Source organism: Podarcis cretensis (assembly GCF_951804945.1).
Source record: "Podarcis cretensis genome assembly, chromosome: 2".
NCBI lineage: Eukaryota > Metazoa > Chordata > Lepidosauria > Squamata > Lacertidae > Podarcis > Podarcis cretensis.
The window spans coordinates 36,649,636-36,674,031 of record NC_137171.1 but is presented as its reverse complement, the minus strand read 5'-3'; the positions used below and the strand labels follow the sequence as shown (position 1 = coordinate 36,674,031).

Genomic DNA, 24,396 nt, shown 5'->3' with positions numbered 1-24,396 from the left:
TTTGAGTCATATATGCAACATGCTTAATGGGTACACAATTCAACACAGAATTTGACATGCTAGAGCCGCACTGTGTGAGGAGACACCGGGCAGAACAACACACAGAGATGTGACCGTAGGGGGAGGTTAGGGAATGGTGATAAAAGTGAGAATAAAGTGATTGCGTTGTGATCTACTCAGGACAACTTATCTGCCATTCTCTGAAAAATGCATAGGAAACGTTTCTTGCACCTATAAGAGATGGCTAGATATGACCAGCTCGCACCTTTAATTTTTTTAAAAAATGTTTCTTCTGATTTTCACATTTCAGAATTGAAAAATCTGAAGTGGAATTATTTTCAAAGATGCAACTAGATTTCTGTGTGATGAGCATTTTTGGCCCAGCTCAGTTTTCTTTCTGTGTGATTATAGATTGCATGCAAAACTAAAGCATTAAACAGCTCACAAGGGAAACAGATAAATCTCTGGCTGGAAGGAAGGCAAAATCAGAATAACGTAGGGTAATCAAAATAGCATTTGCTTCTTCCTAATATGGAAGTGAACCCTTAATTCAAGGAGAAAGGGATATTCTTCAGAGAACAATAGCCTGATCTTTTGCATTTTGTTGGAAATAAGTCTCACCATTATATAGTCTTTCCTCCCGTGTCAGCACAAAATTGTGGACCTAGTTCTTTCTTTGTTCTGACTTTCTCTCTTTCTTCTGTAGCAGATGAACAGTTCTCCTTTAAATATAGTCCTGGAAAACTGAGAGGAAACCAGTATAAAACCATGATGACCAAAGAAGAACTTGAAGAAGAACAAAGGTAAGCTGAGCATCCTTTTAAATTCAGCAGATCAGCCAGGGATTGGAACCCATCTTCTTCTGGTTACAATTTGTAACTCAGAATTATTTGGCTGCTGCTCAAAAGACTAAGACATTCGGGTCTGTTTGCACCTGCTGCTTTCCTGGGAATTAAAGACCGGCTAATGGCTATGTGATATTCCCATTTTGAGAGATGCTGCCCACTTCCTTGGAAACAGCTCTGCTGGCAAGGAATGGCTCTAGCCTCCTATTTCAAGGAGGGATCTCGAGGTCGTCCAAGCAATGAATAGCCAGCATTTCTCAGAGGAACAAGATATACTGTGGGCATCCTGTTGTGGTTGCCCTCAGGCTCAGACAAGTTCAGTTTAAATCACTTTCCAAACAGGTTTTCTTTTCTTTTTAGTTCTTTTAGTTTAGCCACCCAGTATGGTAGGGATCATGTAAATAGACGCCATTTCTGGCCTTCCATTACTTTCTCATGCTGTGGACTTCTGCGCAGTAAGACCTCTTGTCAACCAGGGAGCAGATGGCCAGTGAGATTAACTATACATATTTCCACTAATACCCCTGGGAATGGTGCTTTACCAGCCTTCCACAACCTGGTGCCCTCCAGATGTTTGGGCAACTCCCACCAGCAGCTGCATCAGTGGGGTTGATAGAATTTGTAGGCCAAAGGCTGAACTGCATCAAAATATATCATCGTTCCTATTACGTAGTGGGTTGACAAAGCAGACGACACAGAGATTTCTTCAAGTGGTTCTGTATAGTAAGCTGGAACTGAACTGAACTGAACAGCTCAGCTGGCCTGCTTTTATAAGCAGCCGGCTGTCAACATTGTAACAACAACACCCCAGGGTTTCCCACCTAAATTAACTGAGTGAAAACTATGTACACAATACCCCTGGTGGCCAGGGTGAGAATTTCAATACATTCCCATTCAGGAAGGCTGACCTGCCGCTGCTCATTACAAATCTGCCACCACTTGATACCTTCTGCCATCTCATATCTAGCATGGTAAGCTACCGCCACCCCCACAAAAAATGTAAGTTCCCCCCAATACTGAAGATTATAAAATCAAGTGCCAAAAAGGGTCTTGGCTGAATACTTCATCCAACCCTAGCACTGGAAGATGTCATAGAATAGAATCATAGAATCATAGAGTTGGAAGAGACCACAAGGGCCATCGAGTCCAACCCCCTGCCAAGCAGGAAACACCATCAGAGCACTCCTGACATATGGTTGTCAAGCCTCTGCTTAAAGACCTCCAAAGAAGGAGACTCCACCACACTCCTTGGCAGCAAATTCCACTGTCGAACAGCTCTTACTGTCAGGAAGTTCTTCCTAATGTTTAGGTGGAATCTTCTTTCTTGTAGTTTGGATCCATTGCTCCGTGTCCGCTTCTCTGGAGCAGCAGAAAACAACCTTTCTCCCTCCTCTATGTGACATCCTTTTATATATTTGAACATGGCTATCATATCACCCCTTAACCTCCTCTTCTCCAGGCTAAACATGCCCAGCTCCCTTAGCCGTTCCTCATAAGGCATCGTTTCCAGGCCTTTGACCATTTTGGTTGCCCTCCTCTGGACACGTTCCAGTTTGTCAGTGTCCTTCTTGAACTGTGGTGCCCAGAACTGGACACAGTACTCCAGGTGAGGTCTGACCAGAGCAGAATACAGTGGCACTATTACTTCCCTTGATCTAGATGCTATACTCCTATTGATGCAGCCCAGAATTGCATTGGCTTGTTTAGCTGCCGCGTCACACTGTTGGCTCATGTCAAGTTTGTGGTCAACCAAGACTCCTAGATCCTTTTCACATGTATTGCTCTCAAGCCAGGTGTCACCCATCTTGTATTTGTGCCTCTCATTTTTTTTGCCCAAGTGCAATACTTTACATTTCTCCCTGTTAAAATTCATCTTGTTTGTTTTGGCCCAGTTCTCTAATCTGTCAAGGTCGTTTTGAAGTGTGATCCTGTCCTCTGGGGTGTTAGCCACCCCTCCCAGTTTGGTGTCATCTGCAAGTTTGATCAGGATGCCCTTGAGTCCATCATCCAAGTCGTTGATAAAGATGTCGAATAAGACCGGGCCCAAGACAGAACCCTGTGGCACCCCACTAGTCACTCTTCTCCAGGATGAAGAGGAACCATTGATGAGCACCCTTTGGGTTTGGTCAGTCAGCCAGTTACAAATCCACTGAGTGGTAGCATAGTCAAGTCCGCATTTTACCAGTTTCTTTACAAGAATATCATGGGGCACCTTGTCAAATGCCTTGCTGAAATCAAGGTAGGCTACATCCACTGCATTCCCTTCATCTACCAGGCTTGTAATTCTGTCAAAAAACGAGATCAGGTTAGTCTGACATGACTTATTTTTCAGAAATCCATGCTGACTATTGGTGATCACAGCATTCCTTTCTAGGTGCTCACAGACTTTGCTTAATTATCTGCTCCAGAATATTCCCTGGTATTGATGTCAGACTGACTGGGCGGTAATTATTTGGGTCCTCTCTTATCCCCTTTTTGAAAATCAAAGATGACTGCCAGTGGTTCTGAGATCACATCTGACAGTTCTTTTAATACTCTTGGATGCAGTTCATCTGGCCCTGGAGACTTGAATACATCTAAACTAGCCAAGTATTCTTGTACTATCTCCTTAGTTATTCTGGGCTGTGTTTCCTCTGCTGAATCATTTGCTCCAAATTCTTCAGGTCGGGCATTGTTTTCTTTATCGGAGAAGACTGAGGCAAAGAAGGCATTGAGGAGTTCAGCCCTTTCTGTGTCCCCTGTTTGCATTTCACCATCTTCTCCTCTGAGTGACCCCACTGTTTCTTTGTTCTTCCTTTTGCTACGAACATACCCATAAAAGCCTTTTTTGTTGCTTTTAACTTCTCTAGCAAGCCTGAGTTCATCCTGTGCTTTAGCTTTTCTGACTTTGTGTCTACACGTGCTGGCTATTTGTTTGAATTCCTCTTTGGTGGTTTCCCCTCTTTTCCATTTTTTGTACACATCCTTTTTTAATCTTAACTCAGTTAAAAGTTCTTTAGATAGCCACCCTGGCTTCTTTAGGCACCTTCCATGTTTCCGTCTCATTGGTATTGCCTGAAGTTGTGCTTTTACTATCTCCCTCTTAACGAACTCCCAGCTATCATGAACTCCCTTTCCTTTTAGTATTACTGTCCATGGGATCTCACCCAGCACTTCCCTAAGTTTAATGAAGTCGGCTTTCTTAAAGTCAAGAAATTGAGTCCTAGTATGCTTGGCTGCTCCTTTCCACTGTATAGTAAACTTCAGAAGAGCATGATCACTCGCGCCTAATGATCCTTCCACTTCTACCCCACTAACCAGGTCATCAACATTGGTTAGGACCAGATCTAAAATGGCTGTTCCTCTTGTTGCTTCTCCCACTTTCTGGACAATGAAGTTGTCTGCAAGGCCAGTGAGGAATCTGTTTGACCTTATGCTCTTGGCTGAGTTTGACATCCAACAAATATCCGGGTAATTGAAGTCCCCCATTACTACTATCTCCCTTCCTTTTGCATGCTTGGCCATCTGTTCCAGGAAGGCATCATCTATGTCCTCCGTTTGGCTTGGGGATCTATAGTAAACTCCCACAATGAGGTCACTGTTATTCTTCTCTCCCTTAATCTTGACCCAAATGCTCTCACTTTGGCTTTGAGGTTCTAAATCTTGGATCTCTTCACAGGTATACACATCCCTGACATATAACGCCACTCCTCCTCCTTTCTTGTCTGGTCTGTTTCTCTGAAATAGATTGTATCCCTCCATTATTACATTCCAATCGTGGGACTTATCCCACCAGGTTTCAGTGATGCCTATTATGTCATATTTAGTTTGCTGTACCAAGAGCTCAAGCTCATCTTGTTTATTTCCCATGCTTTGCGCATTAGTGTACAGACATTGAAGTCCATTAATCATTCCCCCGTGTCTCTTATTTAAGGATTTTTTCCTCCCACCACTAGGTCTGCGTGCTGTTTGCTCCATTTGGTCTATGACATTTGGATTATCATCTTCATCAATTGATAGACTCCTACCTTCAGGAGCACTGTCTCCCTCCCCCACATTAGTCAGTTTAAAGCCCTCCTGATGAGGTTTCTGAGATTTTTGGCAAAAACATTCCTCCCAACCGTTGTGAGGTGCAGCCCATCGCTTGCCAGAAGTCCATCTTCAAGAAACTGCAGTCCGTGATCTAAGAATCCAAACCGTTCCTGTTTACACCATTTGCGAAGCCAGCTGTTCACTTCCACTATTTTCCCCTCTCTCCCTGGGCCACGTCGTTCAACTGGGAGGACAGATGAGATGACAATTTGTGCATTTAATTGCTTCAATTTCCTACCCAGAGCCTCATAGTCTCTTTTGATCTTCTGGAGGCTATTGCTTACAGTGTCATTGGTTCCCACATGAACCAAGAGGAAGGGGTATTTGTCAGTGGGTTTTATGATTCCTTGCAGTTGTTCAGTTACATCTTGGATCTTAGCCCCGGGGAGACAGCACACTTCCCGAGACATCTTGTCGGGCCCTCAGATCACTGCTTCTGTTCCCCTCGGTAGGGAATCCCCTATCACCACTACACGCCTCCTCTTAGGTTTGGTCGGGGTTCTTCCGTGAGCTGTCCGTTCCAAGGTCGCCTGCACATTCCCTGAGGAATGTCCAGCATGAGCCTAAGCACGTTTACTCAGAAGTGTGCTCCACTGACTATAGTGGAGCTTACTCTCTTGTATGTGCATTTAGGATTGCAGCTATACAGGAACAGCTGCCTAGGTCCAGTTGGGAGATGGCATCATCAGCATCGTTATTATGTTTTACATGCCAAAGCAGTTCACAAGAACTCTTTGGCACAGGTGGAGAAGAACCTTTGTCCCTCCAGATGCTGCTGAACTACATCTCCCATCATCCCTGGCCATTGGCCATGCTTGCTGGGGCTGATGGGAGTTGTGGTTCAACAACTTTGGGGGGGCAAGGTTCCTCCCACCTGTGCCAAAGAGTTCTTGTGACACTGCCTTTCTTGTTAAAATAAAAATTTAAAGGCAGTTTAAACCTAAATAAAATAAGTAAGAAAATAATGGAATATAGCAAAAAAAAATTACAAAGCTTTCCTTCTTGTGCTAATGGCTTAGCGATTCTCTCTCGTGTTGTTGCTTTATGACATGGTCAGCAAAGTTTGCTTTGCCTTTTCCTCCCTTTTTTGTGTCTGTTTGGTCAGAGCTGTGCAAAAACGAGCTTACTAATGGAGACCTGAAGTCTGACTAGGAATGGGTCGCATGCTCGCAAGCCTAAATATTTAATTGGCAATTCCATAAATCCTGGACCTGTCTTTATATACATACTCAAACACACATACAGATAATAATTCATTATTTTTGAGCACTTACTTTGTTCTGCAGTCACACTTAGTTCCAATAAAAACAGGGACTATAGACTGTTATTATTTAAAATAGCAGAATGACACCCTGCTTCTTCAGTTGGAACTCAGTTCATATAATTCTCTTATGGTTCCACAAGGCTCTGCAAAGAACATCGTGATGGAGAAAGGAAGCCAGTTCTGGAAATGAAATTTATGTTTGTAAAGATGCTAACCTGCAATCCTAGACATGTTTACTCAGAAGCAGATCTCATTGTTTTCAGCTGAGCTTAATCCCGGGTAAGTGTGTATAGGGTTGCAGCTTAAACAATCCAGATCTGCTTTCTCCAGTGGAAATCCACTTGTGAGGAAATCACTGCATATAGGCTAATTGGAGCTGCTGATTCCAGCTGAACACAAGTCAGTCCAGTAGAAGTGCTTCTGCTTGCTTCGGTTGTAGATTGCGACCACCACATAGTGTGACCAAATGCAACAGGACAGGAGTCCTTTATGTAGAATAGCTGTGTAGCAAAAGGAATTTCAGCATGCACAGCTTTTCATGCAATGGTAGTTAGCACAGCAAGGTGCCTATATTTGGCCTATGTATCAGTTCAATTCATAGAGGGACGCGGGTGGCGCTGTGGTCTAAACCACTGAGCCTCTTGGGCTTGCCGATCAGAAGGTTGGTGGTTCGAATCCCCGCAACGGGGTAAGCTCCCTTTGCTCAGTCCCAGCTCCTGCCAACCTAGCAGTTTGAAAGCTTGCCAAAAATGCAAGTAGATTAATAGGTACTGCTCCAACGGGAAGGTAAACGGCATTTCCGTGCACTGCTCTGGTTTCGCCAGAAGTGGCTCAGTCATGCTGGCCACATGACCCAGAAAAACTGTCTGTGGACAAACGCCTGTAAAGCGAGATGAGCGCCACAACCCCAGAGTCGTCTGTGACTGGACTTAACTGTCAGGGGTCCTTTACCTTTACCTTTATTAATCAATTCATAACAGACGAGAGCTTTATCGTCCAGTAGTTCATGCACCTATCCTGTCCCCAAAAGCTGTTCTGAGTGGTGTAAATGAGCAAGCAAAACAAATGAACTACCAGGCCAATACACAGATGTGAACTGTTGAGGGGGTCATAGGATGCCTTGCGGCATTGTTTGCCAGGTGAGTAATCAGGTCAGGATGCCAAATGCTCAAGGGAACTGAATATGAATTTAAAGCTTTCAAAATGTGTGCACCAGGCGCAAATATCTAGCTTCTTTTGGTAAGAGATGGCGTTCACCTAACAGCAACATTTCATGCTAATCAGGCATATCGCTGGAATAATACAATTCTTTACAGCCCTCAGTGAAGTAGCATTGAATGTACCCATTAGCTGGGTAGGGTGCTATAGGAGTGCTACCTGTTACATTCATACATACTACTGTGGGTACAGAAAGGCCCTGAAGTTCTCCTACTCTTAGAAATGGTCTTCTATATCAAATGTCCTTCAGAGAAGCCTCTATTCATTGGTGCGGTTTGATGCTTTTAACTGGATGTAGTTAGAAATGAGTTTCTTTAGAAAGAAGATCTTTATGTAATCTGGGCAGTTAAGTTAAAATCAAGCCACAAAAGAGTCAAACTTGTGGTCTCCAATAGCTGCGATCCATCCTTGAGAAGTCCCAACTCATTTTGATGCAAGCTTTGCTGTAAGGTTATCTTCTGCCTCAGTCCTAAACATATTTTTGGGGGGAAGAAATTATTTAAGCCGTTTTGGAGCAGTCTTTCGTTTATTTATTTATTAGAGCTATTTATATCCTGCCCTCCCACTGTAAGTCTCAGCGCTCAGAGCTGCTTGCATTTTTGCATTCATGACATGCAGAAATACAGAAAGTGCAAGTCAGAGGCACCTCTGTCCTCATGCATATCTTTAACAGACAAAATGTAGACTTGCACATTTCCAGGGAATCAAACTTGCTGTGCTTACATGTAGGAACATAATGTCCTTTCCTTCCTCTGTTGGTAATAATTCAAGTACCTGTTAGGCTCTCATTCGTACCAGGCTTTCTCTACCTCTTCCATTAATACCAAAATGAAAGATGCAGCTGTTTAGCTAGCTTTTCAATGATGCATCAGCAGGTAAAAGAGGCTCCAGGTGGCTAATGTATTGCCCTACTGACTTTGTAATCCCATTGCTCTATTGACTTTGCATTGCTGACTGACATTTTGCTGGGGAGAGATAGATAGAGAAATAATTTAAATAGAAATACAATACTTCTCACCAGAGTCTGGGATGGCCCTTGATGGGCAACTTCAAAGTTACTGCACTCCCTTGTTTTGGTTCTTTACCTTTAAACCAGATTTGGACCAGACAGCCACCTTCAAACAGAGGACCATCCTCTGTGAAGTGGCACACATGGCCACCCCATATACCACATATGATGTATGATGTGCAGGTCTGCTTTAAAGACCACAGTCATTCATTGGGTAGATCAAGGATAGAGAACCCTATGGCCCTTCCAGTCCTGTTGGATTCCCAACCCCAGTCATCGCTGGCCCTGCTGTCTGGGGCTGGTGAGTCCGACAACCTCTGGAGGGCCATAATCTCCCCATCCCTGCAGGTGCTAATTTAACCAAAAATGCACAAGGACTGATATAAGAACAACCAGGTGAGATTCTCTTGCCTCCGTCATGGAGGTGGTTCAGTGACTGTTCCTCCGACCTTCCATTTAACAGGAAGGCAAGCAGTTCTACGGGACAACTTTTTCATAAGGGCTGAGCATGTGCTCTGACACCTCTCCCTGTCCTGGATTGCAATGTCGGTGTTACAAGCGGTGGTTTGCTTCCTGGCTGACAGCATTTTCTCCTGTGTCATGCATTTCCGTTCCAGAATTCACCTGGGCTGGGATCCTTGATGCTTGCTGCCTCTGTGCAGAGCCCTTCGCAAACCCCTCTCCAGCCTCCTGCACTAATTGGCGTTGGCAGATTGTCGCATTTCTTCTAACGGATTCTCTGTTTCTTGTCAATGTGCCATATTTTTGTGTGTCTGTGTTTTTTGTTTTCCCCAAGCTCTGGTTTTGTTTCTTTTCTTCTTCCCCCGTCCTTGCCCCACCTCTGAGTGCTGGCTGTGGCATCAGCAATTTCTCATTTCAGGCTTCTTCAAACAATCCTTCTTTCTAGCTGGTTTGTTGGGGCAGGGCTGCCCTCAGGTAAGGAGATGCACTGAATCAGATGAGGGAAGCCATGCCACCCAGTCCTTCCCCCCACCCCCAAATCCCTTGCGTGCAAACACAACTGCCTTACCCCTCAGCCCCACCCCAGTCAGGGACTGCCTGACAGTGCTGCCATGTTGATGTGACCCAGGTTTGCTGCATTTATATTACAGGATTGAGCTGACCTCTGACCTCACATCCCTGTAGCAAGTACCTTAGGTCCTCGGCCACAAACATTCTTACAAATCTTTTTGGTAAGGAGACGATGCTTCTTAGAATTAGTGGTACCACCTATAACCTCTGCTAATGTGATCTGAAACTAAAGTTGACCATGTTCCCCCCCCCATCCCCGCACCTCCCACTTCCCACCTCCCTCCTCATAACTAATGAATTAGTCTCCTTCCCCTCTGTGCCCCATTTCATTTACCATGAGCACCACAAATCAATATGGTGGAACAGGATACACCGGCTTTTCCCTAATGGGACATTCACTGGCCTTTATTTTCCATTCTGCGAGTTGTTCCTCCTAGGCAGCAGCCAGAATTAAAAATAACAAGAGCGGGCTGCAGGGGTTCCATGTAGGATTCTTCTGTCAGATCTCCGAATCCACATTCTGACTTCACCCGAGTCCAGCAAAGTTGCCTCCCAAATTTGAAAATGAACATTTACGTCAAATTGCTATAGGCTGGACAGAACTTCTTCCAATCAGGTTGAGTTTCTGTTTGTAGTAATATTGCCATCTTTTCTGCCCAAAGGAACTGTCCACCCAAAATGAAAGGCATGCAGCAGAATGATATTACAGTCGTACCTCGGAAGTCATATGTCTTGCAAGTCAAACATTTTGGCTCCCGAACACCGCAAACCCGGAAGTCAGTGTTCCGGTTTGTGAACATTCTTTGGAACCCGAACATCTGATGCAGTTTGCGTGGCTTCCAATTGGCTTCCGATTGGCCTTGGTTTCCCAACATTTTGGATGTCAAACAGACTTCCAGAATGGATTCTGTTTGACTTCTGAGGTGCAGCTGTATCAGTTAGGGGCTGAGATACAGTCGTTTGCCTAAGGCCATTTTCTAGTCCAGAACTTGTGCTCTTTAACTACCGTAGCACCCCCAAAGCTATGCAAATGCTGAAATCTCTCCCACTGACATCAATGGGGTTTTATGGTGCTTACTGGATTGGGCCCTGGGTTTTCAATATTGGAAGGTGTTTGCATTCTAGGACACACTGACCCCAGTCCACTAATATCCTTTGCCACAGTTTTGCTGTGTTGTTTACAATCTAATGCTTGCAATTTTGGCTTAAACCAGCCTTTCCCAACTTGGTGCCCTCTAGGTGTTTTGGACTACAACTCCCATCAGCCTGAATCAGCAAAGCCAGTGGTCAGGGATCATAGGAAGTGTAGTCCAGAACCTCTGGAGGGCACCATGTTGGGGACAGCTGCCTTATGTAGACACTACGCAACAACTACATATAGGGCTTAGCTTGCTGTGCAGTCATGAAAATAAGAGGGTAGTTATTAAAGGGACCATTTGCCCAACAGCTCCAGAAATTCTCATACTGAAGAACAAGCTTTTCTGAAAATCATTATTGTTTAGCATTCATACAGTACTTCCCAAGTGTTCAGAAACATGCATTATCTCAACAATCCTTGAAACAGCCCAGTAAGGAAGATCAATAGTATTCTTGAGATGCAGAGTGGAGATGAGAGAATGGTTTGCCTTTTGAGTCTATGGTAGAAATGAGACGTGAACCTAGCCACTCAGCTAGAGCAGCTCTGGCTTGCTTCTCTGCCTTTAACGTAGGTTTGACATCAGCAAGTGAAGCTTTTCATGTCATGGAGCTAATCATTATCCACTGCTAATTGCTCCACATAAAACTGCTGTTCAAGGGGCAACTATCTGGGCCAATTCAAAATCTGGCAACAGGGAGAAAATTCAAGGGGTGTCCTGGTCATGTCAGCTTTCTGATTGCAAACAACTTTAATCATTAAAGCACAACTGGAAAATTCAACCCTTCACATGTAAGGTATGCGTTTGGAACTCGTTCAAGTCAGAGGCCAAGGAAATAGGCAGGAACAGCAAAGCTTGAAGACTATGGATTATGATCATGCCAAGGTTTAGTCAGCCAGGACATCAAGGCAAGGTTAAAGCTTCCAAGATTGCAGCGCAAACAGGGAAAGATACAGCCCCAGGAGCAGAGAGTAAGAACCGAAGATGAAGGGCAAGCTATGACATAGGATCCAGCAGGAGTCAAGAGCAGTGACAAGCCAAATAGTAGGATTACAGAAGAAGCAAAAAATAGAGGTCTGCAAGGAATCCAGCTGCACTGCATAGGCTCTGCCTGCCTGGCTCCTCAATACTTTTCGTCCTCTTGGATTAGCTCCGTTTCATAACTTGTCTTGGTAGCTGAGGATCCGCCTCGGTGTCCAGTGCTAATCCAAGGGCCCCTTGGGGGCAAGATGCTCTCCTTGGGCTCCCTTCCCTAAGCGCACCCATCCCTTTCTCCCTCGCCATTGTTGCCACAATGTGCCTTTCCTTTGAGGCCCAACAGGCAACCCTGCCCAAGAGAATGAGTGCAAGGCATTGCTGCCCCTTCTTCTTGCTTACTCCAAGAAGGCAGGTGAACAGGCAGCAAGAAGAGGCAGCAGCCGGGGATTGGAAGCAAGCCTCCTGCTGGGGCATGGGCTTCAGCAAGCGCCCTTGATGCCAGCCTTCTCAGTGTTGCAGATACCCCAGTGAAAATCTATGAAGATGCCCTGCAGTAAGTGACTAGGTTCTGGATTGTGGCCAAAACCTACAGTCCAGAAGCCGCTTCAAGTGGCAAACTTGCACTTCCACTTAGTTAGTAGCCCCTTTGGTGTCAAGGGAACAAACCAGCCTGGAAATGCTCATGATTTCAAATGGGTTCCACATTCTATATTTACATATAAAGCATTCCCTTTCCTCCTCTTATGCACTTCCACCCACCTGCCTATCAGGAAGTCTAAAGGATGCATTTTAGAAACAGCCTCAGCAAGTGATTTGTGAATTATACTTTATGGATCTCTGGTCATATTAGGATTTAATCCTGAAGGGTGCAACAATTCAAAGCAGGATATGATTCTGGATTCGGTCCTTTCCAGTCTTCTAGTTATGACGCTTCATTTTTACTGTTTCCCTGGGAAGACAATGTGAGATTTCTGGTGTTGGGGCGCCCTCTGTAGATCTTGGGAAGCCTCTCTGCAAAACCCCTTCTCCTGTTTTGTATTATAGTGGCATATCCACACCAGATTAGAACTGGTTTCTCAACCAGTCCCTCTTTCCAGGGAAACCTTGGCATTGTAGCTTGAGGGTGGTGGTGATAGTAGATGTGGTGGGGACCTTTCATATAATTCTCCTCACCATGTCTCCATACTACAATTCCAAGCATTCTTTGAGGAAGCCTAGGCAGGTAACAAGGTATAAGCCAACATAACTTGTTCAGTGTAGTTAAGCAAGGGTCTAGAAACACAGGTTTTCTTGGTCACCAGAGCAGACTTGTTGAAATTAATGACCATGACTTACTAAGTTCCACTAATTTCAGCAGGTCTGCTCTGGGCAGGATCTGGGCTGATACAACCCACAATATCTTGTCATTCCATAGATGAGAGAAACAGAGAATGGGGGTATGAAACTAAGCCTAAGAACAAGAAGGTCTGTGGATGGCCCCTGTGAAATTTCCATTTTGAGGTGAATGTCTGTGTGCACATTCTTGACACAGTTTTAGGATCAGCCAGAGGCAAAGGACAACATTCAAGTGTCCCGTGAGTTTTGAAAGAGCAATAAAGGTCAGGATGCTTTCTGAATGTCACCCCTCCTGGGAAATATCAACAAAGTGCCATTCTGATGTAACCACCATTTGATAGCATCAGGTGCTGTTGTTTCCAGGTACAGACAACCCCAAAGCAGTTTTCTGACGGCCAGACTTAGACATCATGGGAAACGTGCAGCTGCCAATGAAAACAGCAGCTCTGCATCTAGCTCCACTTCTCTTTCTCTAATGTGTAGTAGAACGTATCTTGTGTTGTGACATCATGATCTCATGTTTTCCTACCTCCCAATTATGCAGCTTGGAGAATGACTATGATTTTGGCATTGCAGATTGCAGCCAGTATATGTTCTGCTAGACATTATGGCAGTGGGCAGTGGGGAGCTAGATGCATGGTGGCTGTGTTTACTATCACCAACAGCTGTGTGCTTGCCCTAGTTTAACTCCAAGTGAAGAAGAGGAGAATGGAGGGGATGCAGCCCTCCTGCTTGACCTGCCCTTCATTTAAGATACAGTGGCCAAAGCTTGCAGCAGATTTGTGCACAACACTCTGAAACTCACAATTCATACAACAGGAAGAACTTTCAACTTTGGATCTAAATGTTAGTGCACCACAACTTCTTGGTGAAATCCCACAGGGCAGGGCAATGATTTCCCATTTGGGGTCTGCTTGTGTCCTGTTTTTAAGGACAACATACAAGTTTGTCTTTCTAGTCACAAAGCATCACTGTTGCATCACTTCAGACTGCACAAACACGTCATCATAAGACTGCTCCTCCGAATATGCCAAAAAAAGAAGCGATTGTAGAGAATCAATCAAAGCAGCTAAGGCCCTTTTGCCAACTCCCCCTTCCACAAACACAGCTAGGCCTTCCGAGGGGTAGGGAATACATTGGAGCAGGTGCCCTTTTGGCCTCTGCCAATCCTGCTCCCCAGTGCATGCTTCCCCCCTCTGCTTGCTCCTCCTGTGATATCTGCTTGCTGATTCCTTGTGTGTGTAGCCTTGGGATGGTAAATACCTTCTCTTCCTGTTGTCATTTGCCCTTTCGCTGCTTGCCTTGTCCTTCTCCTCCCACTCCTTGATCAGCAGCTTTGCTTTCCTGTCCAGCATGGTGCTTCTTTGGGATAAGAGAGGCTGGTAAGTTTCTGTTCCTTTTTTTGCTTTTCATCTTTTGCAGCACGGTAAGAGCACTCACCGGTGGGGAAGAAGAAGCAGGAATCTTGAGACCCAAGGCAGTGGGGGCTTACTGCAGTCAGCATAGCTATTTCTCTAGAAACTATAATTAACCTGCATGCAAATTTTCAAATAAAACCATTCATATAAGGGGAAATCATGAGAGTACACACACTGAAATTAACATAGGTGCTTCAATTTCAATGGATCTCCTCTGAGTATAATTTAATTGGAATACAACTCATGCTATTTATTAGCTAGTGGGCCAAAATTTCTCTTCTTTCTGAATGTGTTAGGAAGGCATAGAGAAAACAGATGGGCAGTGGGAATGCTGCTTTGAGCTTTTGAAATTTTCCATTTTTGCTCAGCTTCTAGTTCTCCCCAGGTCTTTTTGTTCTTTATCTGTGCCCCACCTGGCAATCCTTCACAAAATTTCCTTCTCATATCTTCTGTGTTGTACTGATCCTTTTCCAGGCAGTTGATGTCATTCCCCATCTGCTAACTTATGAGTGTTTTGCTGTGTCAACAAGCGATAGGGAAGGGGATGAATGGATTAGGAAGCTGCAGAAAAATACTGAATGGGAGAACTGGGAGCCATCAAGGGACTATGATCTCATATTCCTCTCCCTACTTGTACAATATTTTGGATCTATGCCATGCAAAGTTAGCTAACATTACATCAGATGAATTGCTTGCATAGCGACATATTAGCTAATGCAGTTCCTGATGTTTGTAGTAAAATCTAAGTAAATTGGCTTGAATGGGTAGATTGGGCTGTTAGTGAATTGTCCAGAAATGAGCATTTTGGGGTGATCATGGTCAAAATAAGATTGTTTTCTGTATTCCCTAAAAGTGTGGTATGTAGGTACCCTCCTTTCCCTATGCATGGAGAAGATGCATCAAGAATTTCATAGAACAACTGAATGCCATTTTGTTTCCCTAAAACACTAAAGTCAGTGACTGTCCACAAAGCTGGAATCGGAAAGCATGTGGAACTCTCTTTTGCATGATGCTGCTTATATTGCCAAGCCATCTGATGCTGACATTAATGTTTCTCTTAAGATTGGGATGAACTGCTTCAGTTGAAACGACAAGTAATAATAATAATAATAATAAATTATTATTTATACCCCGCCCATCTGGCTGGGTTTCCCCAGCCACTCTGGGCAGCTTCCAACAAAACAAAATAAACAAAATAAAATGCCTTATATAAATGTATATGGCATCAAGAGGACTGTTGTGTGGTCCAACAGCTCAAAAATACTTGACATAACACACCGAGGCCATTAAGTCTGTTGATCCCAAAGCTACTTTGGGAAAAAGACCATTTCTGAAGAGTGTAATGGCATTCAAATGCTGTCTGCCTGTTTCCTAAGCCATTAAGCTCCTTTGACCCAAATGAGGTAAAAGTGGTTTAAGGGCAGGCACACCAGTTCTTTAATCATGTTGACTGCAACCTAGTGGAGCTATTTCACAATCATTTCCATTGCTTTAGCCTCATTAACTTCAGTAAGTCAACATCAGTATAAATGATATTGGATTCATACACTTTGCTTCTTTTTCTTTTATTCAATCTATAAAAGGGGAACAATAAACTGAGTGTGACTAAACTATGCTGCCCTTTGTAAATTATTAAGATATTATTTCCAACATAAAGAAGATTATAGCCTGTATCTTTTTATACTGGACAATTGGGTGTAAACTCATTTTGTCTGATATATAAGACATTGGTGAGTATACCTCTTGTCCACTGCTGTCTATGATAAATGGTTACCAGTACCCATAATGCCTCAACAGCAAACCTTAGCAAGCACATGCTCTCAAAATATTTATGAACCGAGTCAGTCTTTGATTTTTATGAAAAATGTATGCGGTTGGGTGGGGGGATAAGGAAATGATGCTGGGATGTGCATATTTTTAGGAAAGGGTTGCCGGCAGAAATGAGATTGGTTAAAGCTATGCACTGCAGTAATTCCCTCCGTTGCAAGCTCCAGTTTCCCGGGTCAGTAAAAACTGCTTCTGTCAACCGTGGAAAGGTTGTAATGTGTAATGTGTGAGAAGCAATGTATGGCCTGCCTGAATCTGTTCGTAGACCTATATTATAAAACATGTTATTTAGCCAAGTGACCCACTTTTCTTGGGATATCCAAAGGGGGAAATGTTTGAGGTGGGACACTGAGACATACTAATTTGGTTTTACATGGATCCTTGCATGTTTTCAGTTTGCAGGGCTAGAACCTGGAATATGCCTGGCACAAAATAAGAGGTTTCTAGATACAGTGCTCACTTTCTTGGGCATAGACTACCCTGCTGCAAATGATGAAGCAAATGCCTTAAGCCTTGAGGCACCCCTTCTGCTAATCACTGTGTGTGTGTGCCTGGGTGGTTCAGAAACTTTCCTTCAAACTCCCTCCCTAAACTCGGTTCTTTTCCTCTACTTATCTCAGAAAGTAGCAGTAGGAAAGCAACCCACAGAAAGCGACCTGACTGAAATGTATCCTCTTTATTTTTCTTCTTGTTTCCCTTGCAGAACTGAAGACTATATGAAGTTATCCCTAAACTCTTCCTAAGGCTTTCCCTTTGGCATCTTTAAAGGCTTGAGAAACAAACCAACCCCAAACCAACCTGATACGCATACATAACCGAAAAATAAATAACCCCTCAAAATACGGGACTTTCTCTTTGGCTGAACGAAGCCGAGTTCCTCAGAATAAATCTTTGTAATATCGAGACCGGAAAGGATCTGTGTGGCTTGATCCCAAGAATTAAGTGGGCTAGAGAAAGTTACGGAAGTTACATTTTGAGGGTGCTGTTCTTGGATGTCAAAGTAAAACTCATGAATGCACTTTGTTGTGTCAACCACTCCATATCTGCTGTATCCAAAAGAAAAACCCGAGATATTCCGTTTAGATAGCATGGACAAAGGTTACCCATTGCATCAGCCAGTCCAGAGATACAATATCAAACTATTTGGTCCCTTTCTACCCCTCTACCTGGGACCAAAAACTTCCTTTATATCCTTGAAGACAATGCATTGAGATATAAAGCATTGTGATGGTTTGTGGATGGTGGAAGGATGTAGACTTTAGTGTAGCCTGTCTTGCTTCATAGCCTTTTGAAGACGGAGCAGTCCTCCATCTTAGGTAGAATGAATCCTGAGAGATAAGAATGCACTCCTAGGCCTGTGTACTCAGACGTAAGTCCCACTGAGTTCAATGGGGCTTACTCCCAGCAAAATGGATATACAGGATTGCCGCCTTAGTGTAATAGTTCATGACTGATTTTCATCCTGAGGTCTGAGCACCATTAATGCTCAATAGCCAATGCTTCTGTTTAGTTAGCGGTTGCTTCCTGTCCCCAATAACAGAGTTAGAAAATGTAATCCATGAAATGTAAGGCAACTCTTGAAATATTAATTATAAACTTAACCTCAAAGATCCTTGTTTTCTTTTCTCCCTGACAACACACTGTTACATCTTTTTTGAACTTCTCTGTTCTTTGCTTCCCTGAAAGATTTATCCGATCATTAACCCATACAGAAAATAACATCTGATGGGCCTTAGTGGCTAGAAACCATCAATTACTATAAGCCCACACTGGTTTTAGAAGTCTTTTCCTTCACAAAGGTAGTATTTCAGGACAATACTGATGTCACTTCCTGTTTTGCAGAATTACCATTTTAGGCTGGAATTTCCTCCCAATACTCCTGTTTTTTCTTCATGTTTTGAGGGCAGACTGATTTGATGCTTAATAATATATCAAACCCAAGCTGCTTTTAAAAATGATAACATGCAGACAATACTTGAAATTGTTTAGTCAATCATTCTTTGGGGCACCTAGGTTTGGGGCAGATGTTTCCCCCCCCCCCAGCATAACTTTTTCAAGGGCTTATTTAGGAAACAGTGGGAAGTTTGGCTTTTCTTTCTTTTTTTTTAAGTCTAAGCTTCTGCTTCTGTATGTTTTCACTAGCAATACAGTTTGCAATTGAATCCTATTTATATATACAAATATGTATAAGGACACTCGGCTTTGAAAAAACTGTTAGCAACCATTCTGCCTCCAACTCACATTGACAGATGCAGTGTTCCAAACAGCATTAACTATGCAAAGAATGCCTTATATACAATATAACGTCTCAGTATACAGCAATACATCTATTGTACAAGGAATATTACTAGTGGCAGCGAGCAAAGCTATCTCCTCAATAGTGACAAAACTGGCTGTCTGGGTATTTTTTACATTTTTTTTTTCTAAATGTGAAGGTGGATCTTATATACATAGGACTGTAATTTCTAGTGGCTTAAAATGTATATTGCCATTATTCAGTCCAATAAACCTTTAAATAGTTTATATGAATGGTCATTGTGTTTGTTAATGTGCATGGTGTCCATGCCCTTCCACCCTCGAACTACTTGGTTTGGTTCAAATATTACCCTGGGAGTGGGGGGGTGGGTGGGAGGAATACTTCAAAGAGCATTAGTTATATTCTCCTTGGGAAACAATACCATAATTACTGCCCAAGATTAACAACTAGAAGACAGTATCATCTTGGAAGGAATGGTATGAGAAGCAGGTATTCTAAAAGAGCAAATTCAAACTATCAGTTTATGTTGGGCTAAAAGTAGGCAGGACACAAAGTTACAGGCATCTCTCCCCACCCCCACCCCCCTTCTGCCCTCAAAAACTTCCTGTCATGCTTTTCCATGTCATGTGCTGTCTGGGTCCATTCACATTTCACATAGGTAAGCAGTGTAACAGTGGGCTGAATATGGGCACATGTGGATGGGTTATCCTCTGGGCAGCTCAAAAGTGGTTGAGGGGAAGTTGAGACAGCACCGAGCCAAACAAAGTTGGAAATAGAGAATAAGGCTGCATCTGAATGGCATCTCTGCTCAATGAACATAGGGTTGAACCAGAAAGATGGAGGGGAACAAGACCTTCCCTCAGTTACAGATAACCCTAGTGTCAATGATCAATACATCAATAAAAAGATCAATCCATACAACTTCGCATAAAGCAATTTAGATTAACTAACACAACATCTTAAAAATAAACACAAATAAAGTCTGAAAGGAGAAATAGTGGCATGCAAGGCCAAATGTTTCTGGAACATCTGTTCCCATTGCACAGCTACTCTGGCCTATATAGGCTGGGTGTGGTCTGATTAAGTGGTGCTTTGGTCATTTCTTTCGCTATGATTTCTCCCTTTAGGAATCTCCCTAGGTTCTTGTGGGAAGAATGGTAGCTCAGTGGAAGAGCACATGTTTTGCATGCAAGAGGTTCTAGGTTCAACCTCTGGCATCTTCAGATAAGGCTGGGAAAACGTCAACTGGAAATCCAGGAAAGAGCTGCTAGTCAGTGTGGACAATATTGAGTTAGATGGCTTCAGTGGTAGGCAAAAGTACTTGCCTGATCTCTGTGCAGGTGAGTTGTTGTTGCTGCTTACCAAGAGAGAGCAGGGAGGGCAAGGCTGTTGGGAAGTTGATTCTGCACAAATGCACCAGTGGAGGCAATACAGTGCTCACGCCAGTGTGTTTGCACAGTGCTGACCTCTCCATTGCCTCTTCTTCTGGGTAAGCTGCAGGGACCCACCTGATGGCATCAGCTACTGAATAGACCAATGGTTTCACTTCATATAAGGCAGCTCACGACTACCATTTTAACCCTTCTCTTTCCAAAGAGTACTACCTTTTTATCTGCTTCTTTTCTTCCACCACCATCACACACAGCTGCAGCAAGGGTGGGGGCAATCATGACTGGGAGTGCAGCAAGAGGCAGGGAGAGTGTAAGTCCTTTTCCTCCACTCCAAGGACCAATAAAAATTATCTCTCCACCCCCAATATTTGGAGCTGAGGAAAGGAGGAAGGATCACTTAGTTATAGAATGTTATTTGTATTCCAAAAACCTAGACACCAAGTGGGCATTCTAGTGTGGCATAACCAGCAGGAGATCAGCAGCTATACTGGCACCGCTCCTCTGGTAGAGGTGGGGGAGGGGCAGGAGGCATCCATGAGGCTGCTGCCTTGGGGGCTTCTGCTGCCTGAGGCAGCTACTTCATGCCACTTCATGGGTGGGCTGGCCTTCCCTGAGGTCCCTATGGGCATGCACACTGGTATTTGTTTACCTGTAAGCACATAGCTTTCTTATTATTTTTCCTCAGTCTACCAGATTTTCACAAAACAGCAGCCGTGTGTGTGTGTGTGTGTGTGTGTGTGTGTGTTGCTCCAAGCCAGGAAACCTGAGATCCATGGATATTTGTTTATATGTGCACATACACCTTTTGTGATCTATCATGCTTGCACAAAACAGCAGTGCAAAACTGGAAATAAGCAATGCCTCATTCCAACGTAGGTAAGGATTTGGAGTTGTTCACATGAAAGGCTGCCTGCCGCTTCATTTCCTCCCCCTTTCCTCTCCATCTCCTGTACCCATGGGTGTACACAAATATTATTGAAAAGCATTGAAAGTGCTCAGTTATCTGAGGTTCTGCCCTCCCGGCAGAAGCCTGCCCCCCGCAATGTCCTATTTACAGTACAGGGTATTTTTACCCATGATTTCCCAAGAAAAGTTCAACAATTTTTATTTCCTATTAAAAAAAAAAAGCCCAACAACTTTTGCTGCCCCTCCCCAAACAAAAGTCCTGACTACACCCATGGTAGCTAATCAGGAATGTATAATAGTGTCTGTCACCATAAATCAGCACTGGAGCCTTGGTTATAATAGAGAAGTCTTCTGAATGATCAGGGCAATGAACTTTTAAACCCAAGTCACAAGTATAATGAAATCTATGCAATGGGTTGCTGTGAACAGAGTGTTCCACCACCGTGTGTTCTTCTCAGCAGGGACAGTTACTAAACTGATTTAAAAAATGGTAACCATTTCTCTCAGACAGTAATGGCTATGCGCCCAGCTACATGCTACTCAGTCACATTATGTTTTCATGTGATTTTTTTAAACACACACACACACACACACACACCCCAATATGTCTGCTGTTGAAGTTGAGCGTGACAGGAGATATGCTTTTCTGTTTTCCCACACTAAAACCCCTTCCCCCCCAAAGCCACTTTTGTCTCATGGCACACTGCAATCCACCTGCACACATCTTCCTCTCTGCTTTTGCAACTTCTGCCGCTCATTCTGTAGAAGAAAATGTCAAGGGGAAAACCACATGGTTGAGCATTTTGTATAGGCTGGTCCATAGGCTTCTGCTTGTAGCCTATGCTGCTCTTCCACTAGCACAGAATACTTTGGCCTCCAATCGATACTTCCTCTCCTCAACCGCCCCCCCATACAGCTGGAAAATTTGCTCCAGAGGATTGCAGAAGGAATGCAAGGAGAGGAAGGTTAAGTCCCATTGCACAAGTATAACTCTGCACTCGCAGCATTGGATACAACACATACAGTCCTGTTCTACCTCCTCTTTTTGGTGAAGAAGAAAAATAACAAGAAAACTTACTTTTCTTTTGAATCATAACCATGGAAAATCCATTTTTAAGCCAGAGGTCTTTTAAAAATAATAATAATAATAATAATAATCTAATTCATTGCTATTAATTATAGAAGTTCCTCTTAGTTCCAAATCCAGTCTTTCTGAATTTACCAATATTTTTTCTTTTGCCACATCAAGAAACCGACATTCAACTGAACTGCAGATTCAAGAATGTGCATGTTCTTACACCAGTACAGTTGCCATGTGTAACTCATGAATTTTTCAAGGTTCTTGCCCATAGATGTTCATATCACAATAGACTTTAAAACATTCCAAAGAAGTCTGTTGCTTTATCCATTCAGATGTGCCTTAAGATTGACTTGTTCCATAATGGAGGGGAAAACACATCTAGTTTCTCTCTTTATATGGGAGGGTGCGAAAGATGACTGAACTGGGATTTCAAAAGGGCAGGACCTATTGTTAGTATTCCCTCCCCTTTGCTAAAATATGTTTAGAATGAGAGTTCCACATTAAAGATCTCACCCCTGCTGTTAGACATCTATGATTTTCTGAAATAAAATATGTAATCGGCGCTTAAGCATTAGTTTGTGCAGACATGATGTCCCCTTACCCCTGAAGGTTCATTTAAACTGAACTTGCTTCTGTACCACAAACATCCCTTTGGGACCCCTGCTCAACTCCTCATGGCAAGCTCACTGACTCCTGAATAGCAAATGATTAATCCCCAGTTGTCCCTAATTTCAATGAAGAATAAGTGTTAGATCGGTTCATCAAGGTATCAGAGTGATGGAGACCATCAGAAAAGTATGTTTTGGAACCATAGTTATTTTTAAGGGTGACACACTTCAGAGATGCTTGTTTCTACAAAGTAAAGTTTAAGTTGAACATATAAAAATGTCACAAGTCACAGAGCATGTCCATCATCTATGGTCTAAGGGATGGGAGAAATAACCTGAAGTTACAGATGTTTTTGGGACAGATGGGACGTGGGTGGCGCTATGGGTTAAACCACAGAGCCTAGGACTTGCCAATCAGAAGGTTGGCGGTTGGAATCCCCACAACGGGGTGAGCTCCCGTTGCTCGGTCCCTGCTCCTGCCAACCTAGCAGTTTGAAAGCACATCAAAGTGCAAGTAGATAAATAGATAAATACCGCTCCGGCGGGAAGGTAAACGGCGTTTCCGTGCGCTGCTCTGGTTCGCCAGAAGCGGCTTAGTCCTGCTGGCCACATGACCCGGAAGCTGTACGCCAGCTCCCTCGGCCAATAAAGTGAGATGAGTGCCGCAACCCCAGAGTCGGTCACAACTGGACCTAATGGTCAGGGGTCCCTTTACCTTTACCTTTACAGATGTTTTTAGACATCCCATCACTTCCCTCTAAATTACATTAAACTGAAATCCTGCTGTAAGCAACTGCTCTGTTGTGCCTGCTTGAAGAAGCTATCTATTTACGTAAACACCTTCATACATAACATAGCACCTTACTGGTCTTAGCTTCCATGATTTCTGAGACTAAAAGATAAACAACATCTTTTTGGAACTGGTGGGATTCAGGAAAATAGGCTCTTGTATCTGAAAAGACCATTTCCTTTTAATAAATGAACACACTCAAAGTGGGGATTAGAAACCAAGGTCCCCCACAACCAGAGGTGCATGCTATTTTCCATTCTGAATGTTAGGGAAGGGTTTCATTCAAATGTCCTACCATAAAGCAGACTTTAGGTCTGGGATGGGAAATATGGTACCATCCATATTTTGTTAGCAGGCTAGAGCTGATGAGTCCAACACCTGGAGGGCCACAGGTTCTCCATTCCTGCTTTTAATTCTGGATGGGGAATATCCCAGGGCTATCGTACTCATACCACAGAGACCCCAGATATAACTGCAGAAGACGTACCGGAAAGCATCATGACAGACTCCATTAATCCTGCTCAGAGGCATTATAAGTTTATGAAGCAATGGTTTTTCCATTTTCTCTTTCTGTTATTGTTCTTCTCTTCTTGGCAGGGTCCAAAGAGAACAACTGACTGCCATCTTCACCCTCTTAAAGGAAAAAACAGAAACATTTGGGGACATGTCTGAAACTGACATCAAAGAACAGCTTAAGCTTTATGACATGTAGACTGCCTCACCACCGTTGGTTTTTAATTCTTTAGCACACTGGAGGCTGCAAAACTTTCAGCAAAAATACGTAGAACAAGATAATGTTTGCATTTTGGCCTATTTAAAATATTTAGTACTAGCTTTTATTCTGATTTTAGGAACTGATTTTTCCTAGAAGAAAAATGTCCTCTGATTTTTTGTTTGAATATACCAACTGCTATTCCATTCAACGCACCAAACATTAATGTTACACTCGCATTGAGGGAAGATAACCTTAGTGTTGCATGAAGATTCAATGTTTCCGAACCCAGCTGAAACAAGATAATTGTTTGAAATGATCTGTTTTGAGATAATGTAACCAATTAGGTAGAGTAATAAATGGTTGTTAGAAACATATTGTTGCTGGCAGCAAAGTAAATAATGCCAGCTACTTTCTCAACATATTATCTCCCATTTATTTCCAAATAAATCGATTTCTTAATTGGCATTGCATTTACCAGATTTCACACACTTGTTGACAAAACTTTCTCATGGATG

The 24,396-nt window shown here is 43.3% G+C and overlaps 1 protein-coding gene across 6 annotated transcripts in view; it reads left to right on the top strand.

Moving 5' to 3' along the window:
• Nucleotides 1-24,034, top strand: part of JMJD6 (jumonji domain containing 6, arginine demethylase and lysine hydroxylase) — an 88,242-nt gene extending 64,208 nt beyond the window's left edge. The window contains exons 9-11 of one of the 6 annotated variants that reach the window (XM_079966117.1): nucleotides 707-803; nucleotides 9,520-9,600; nucleotides 16,837-18,656. In XM_079966117.1, coding sequence (XP_079822243.1) covers nucleotides 707-803; nucleotides 9,520-9,553 — 131 coding nt within the window. In that variant the 3' untranslated portion in view covers nucleotides 9,554-9,600; nucleotides 16,837-18,656. Of the gene's footprint in view, nucleotides 1-706; nucleotides 804-9,519; nucleotides 9,601-16,836; nucleotides 18,657-23,763 lie in introns of those variants that run through there. The other 5 variants (XR_013835941.1, XR_013835942.1, XR_013835943.1 and 2 more) reach the window with 5 other exon arrangements.
• The last annotated feature ends 362 nt before the right edge of the window (nucleotides 24,035-24,396 follow it).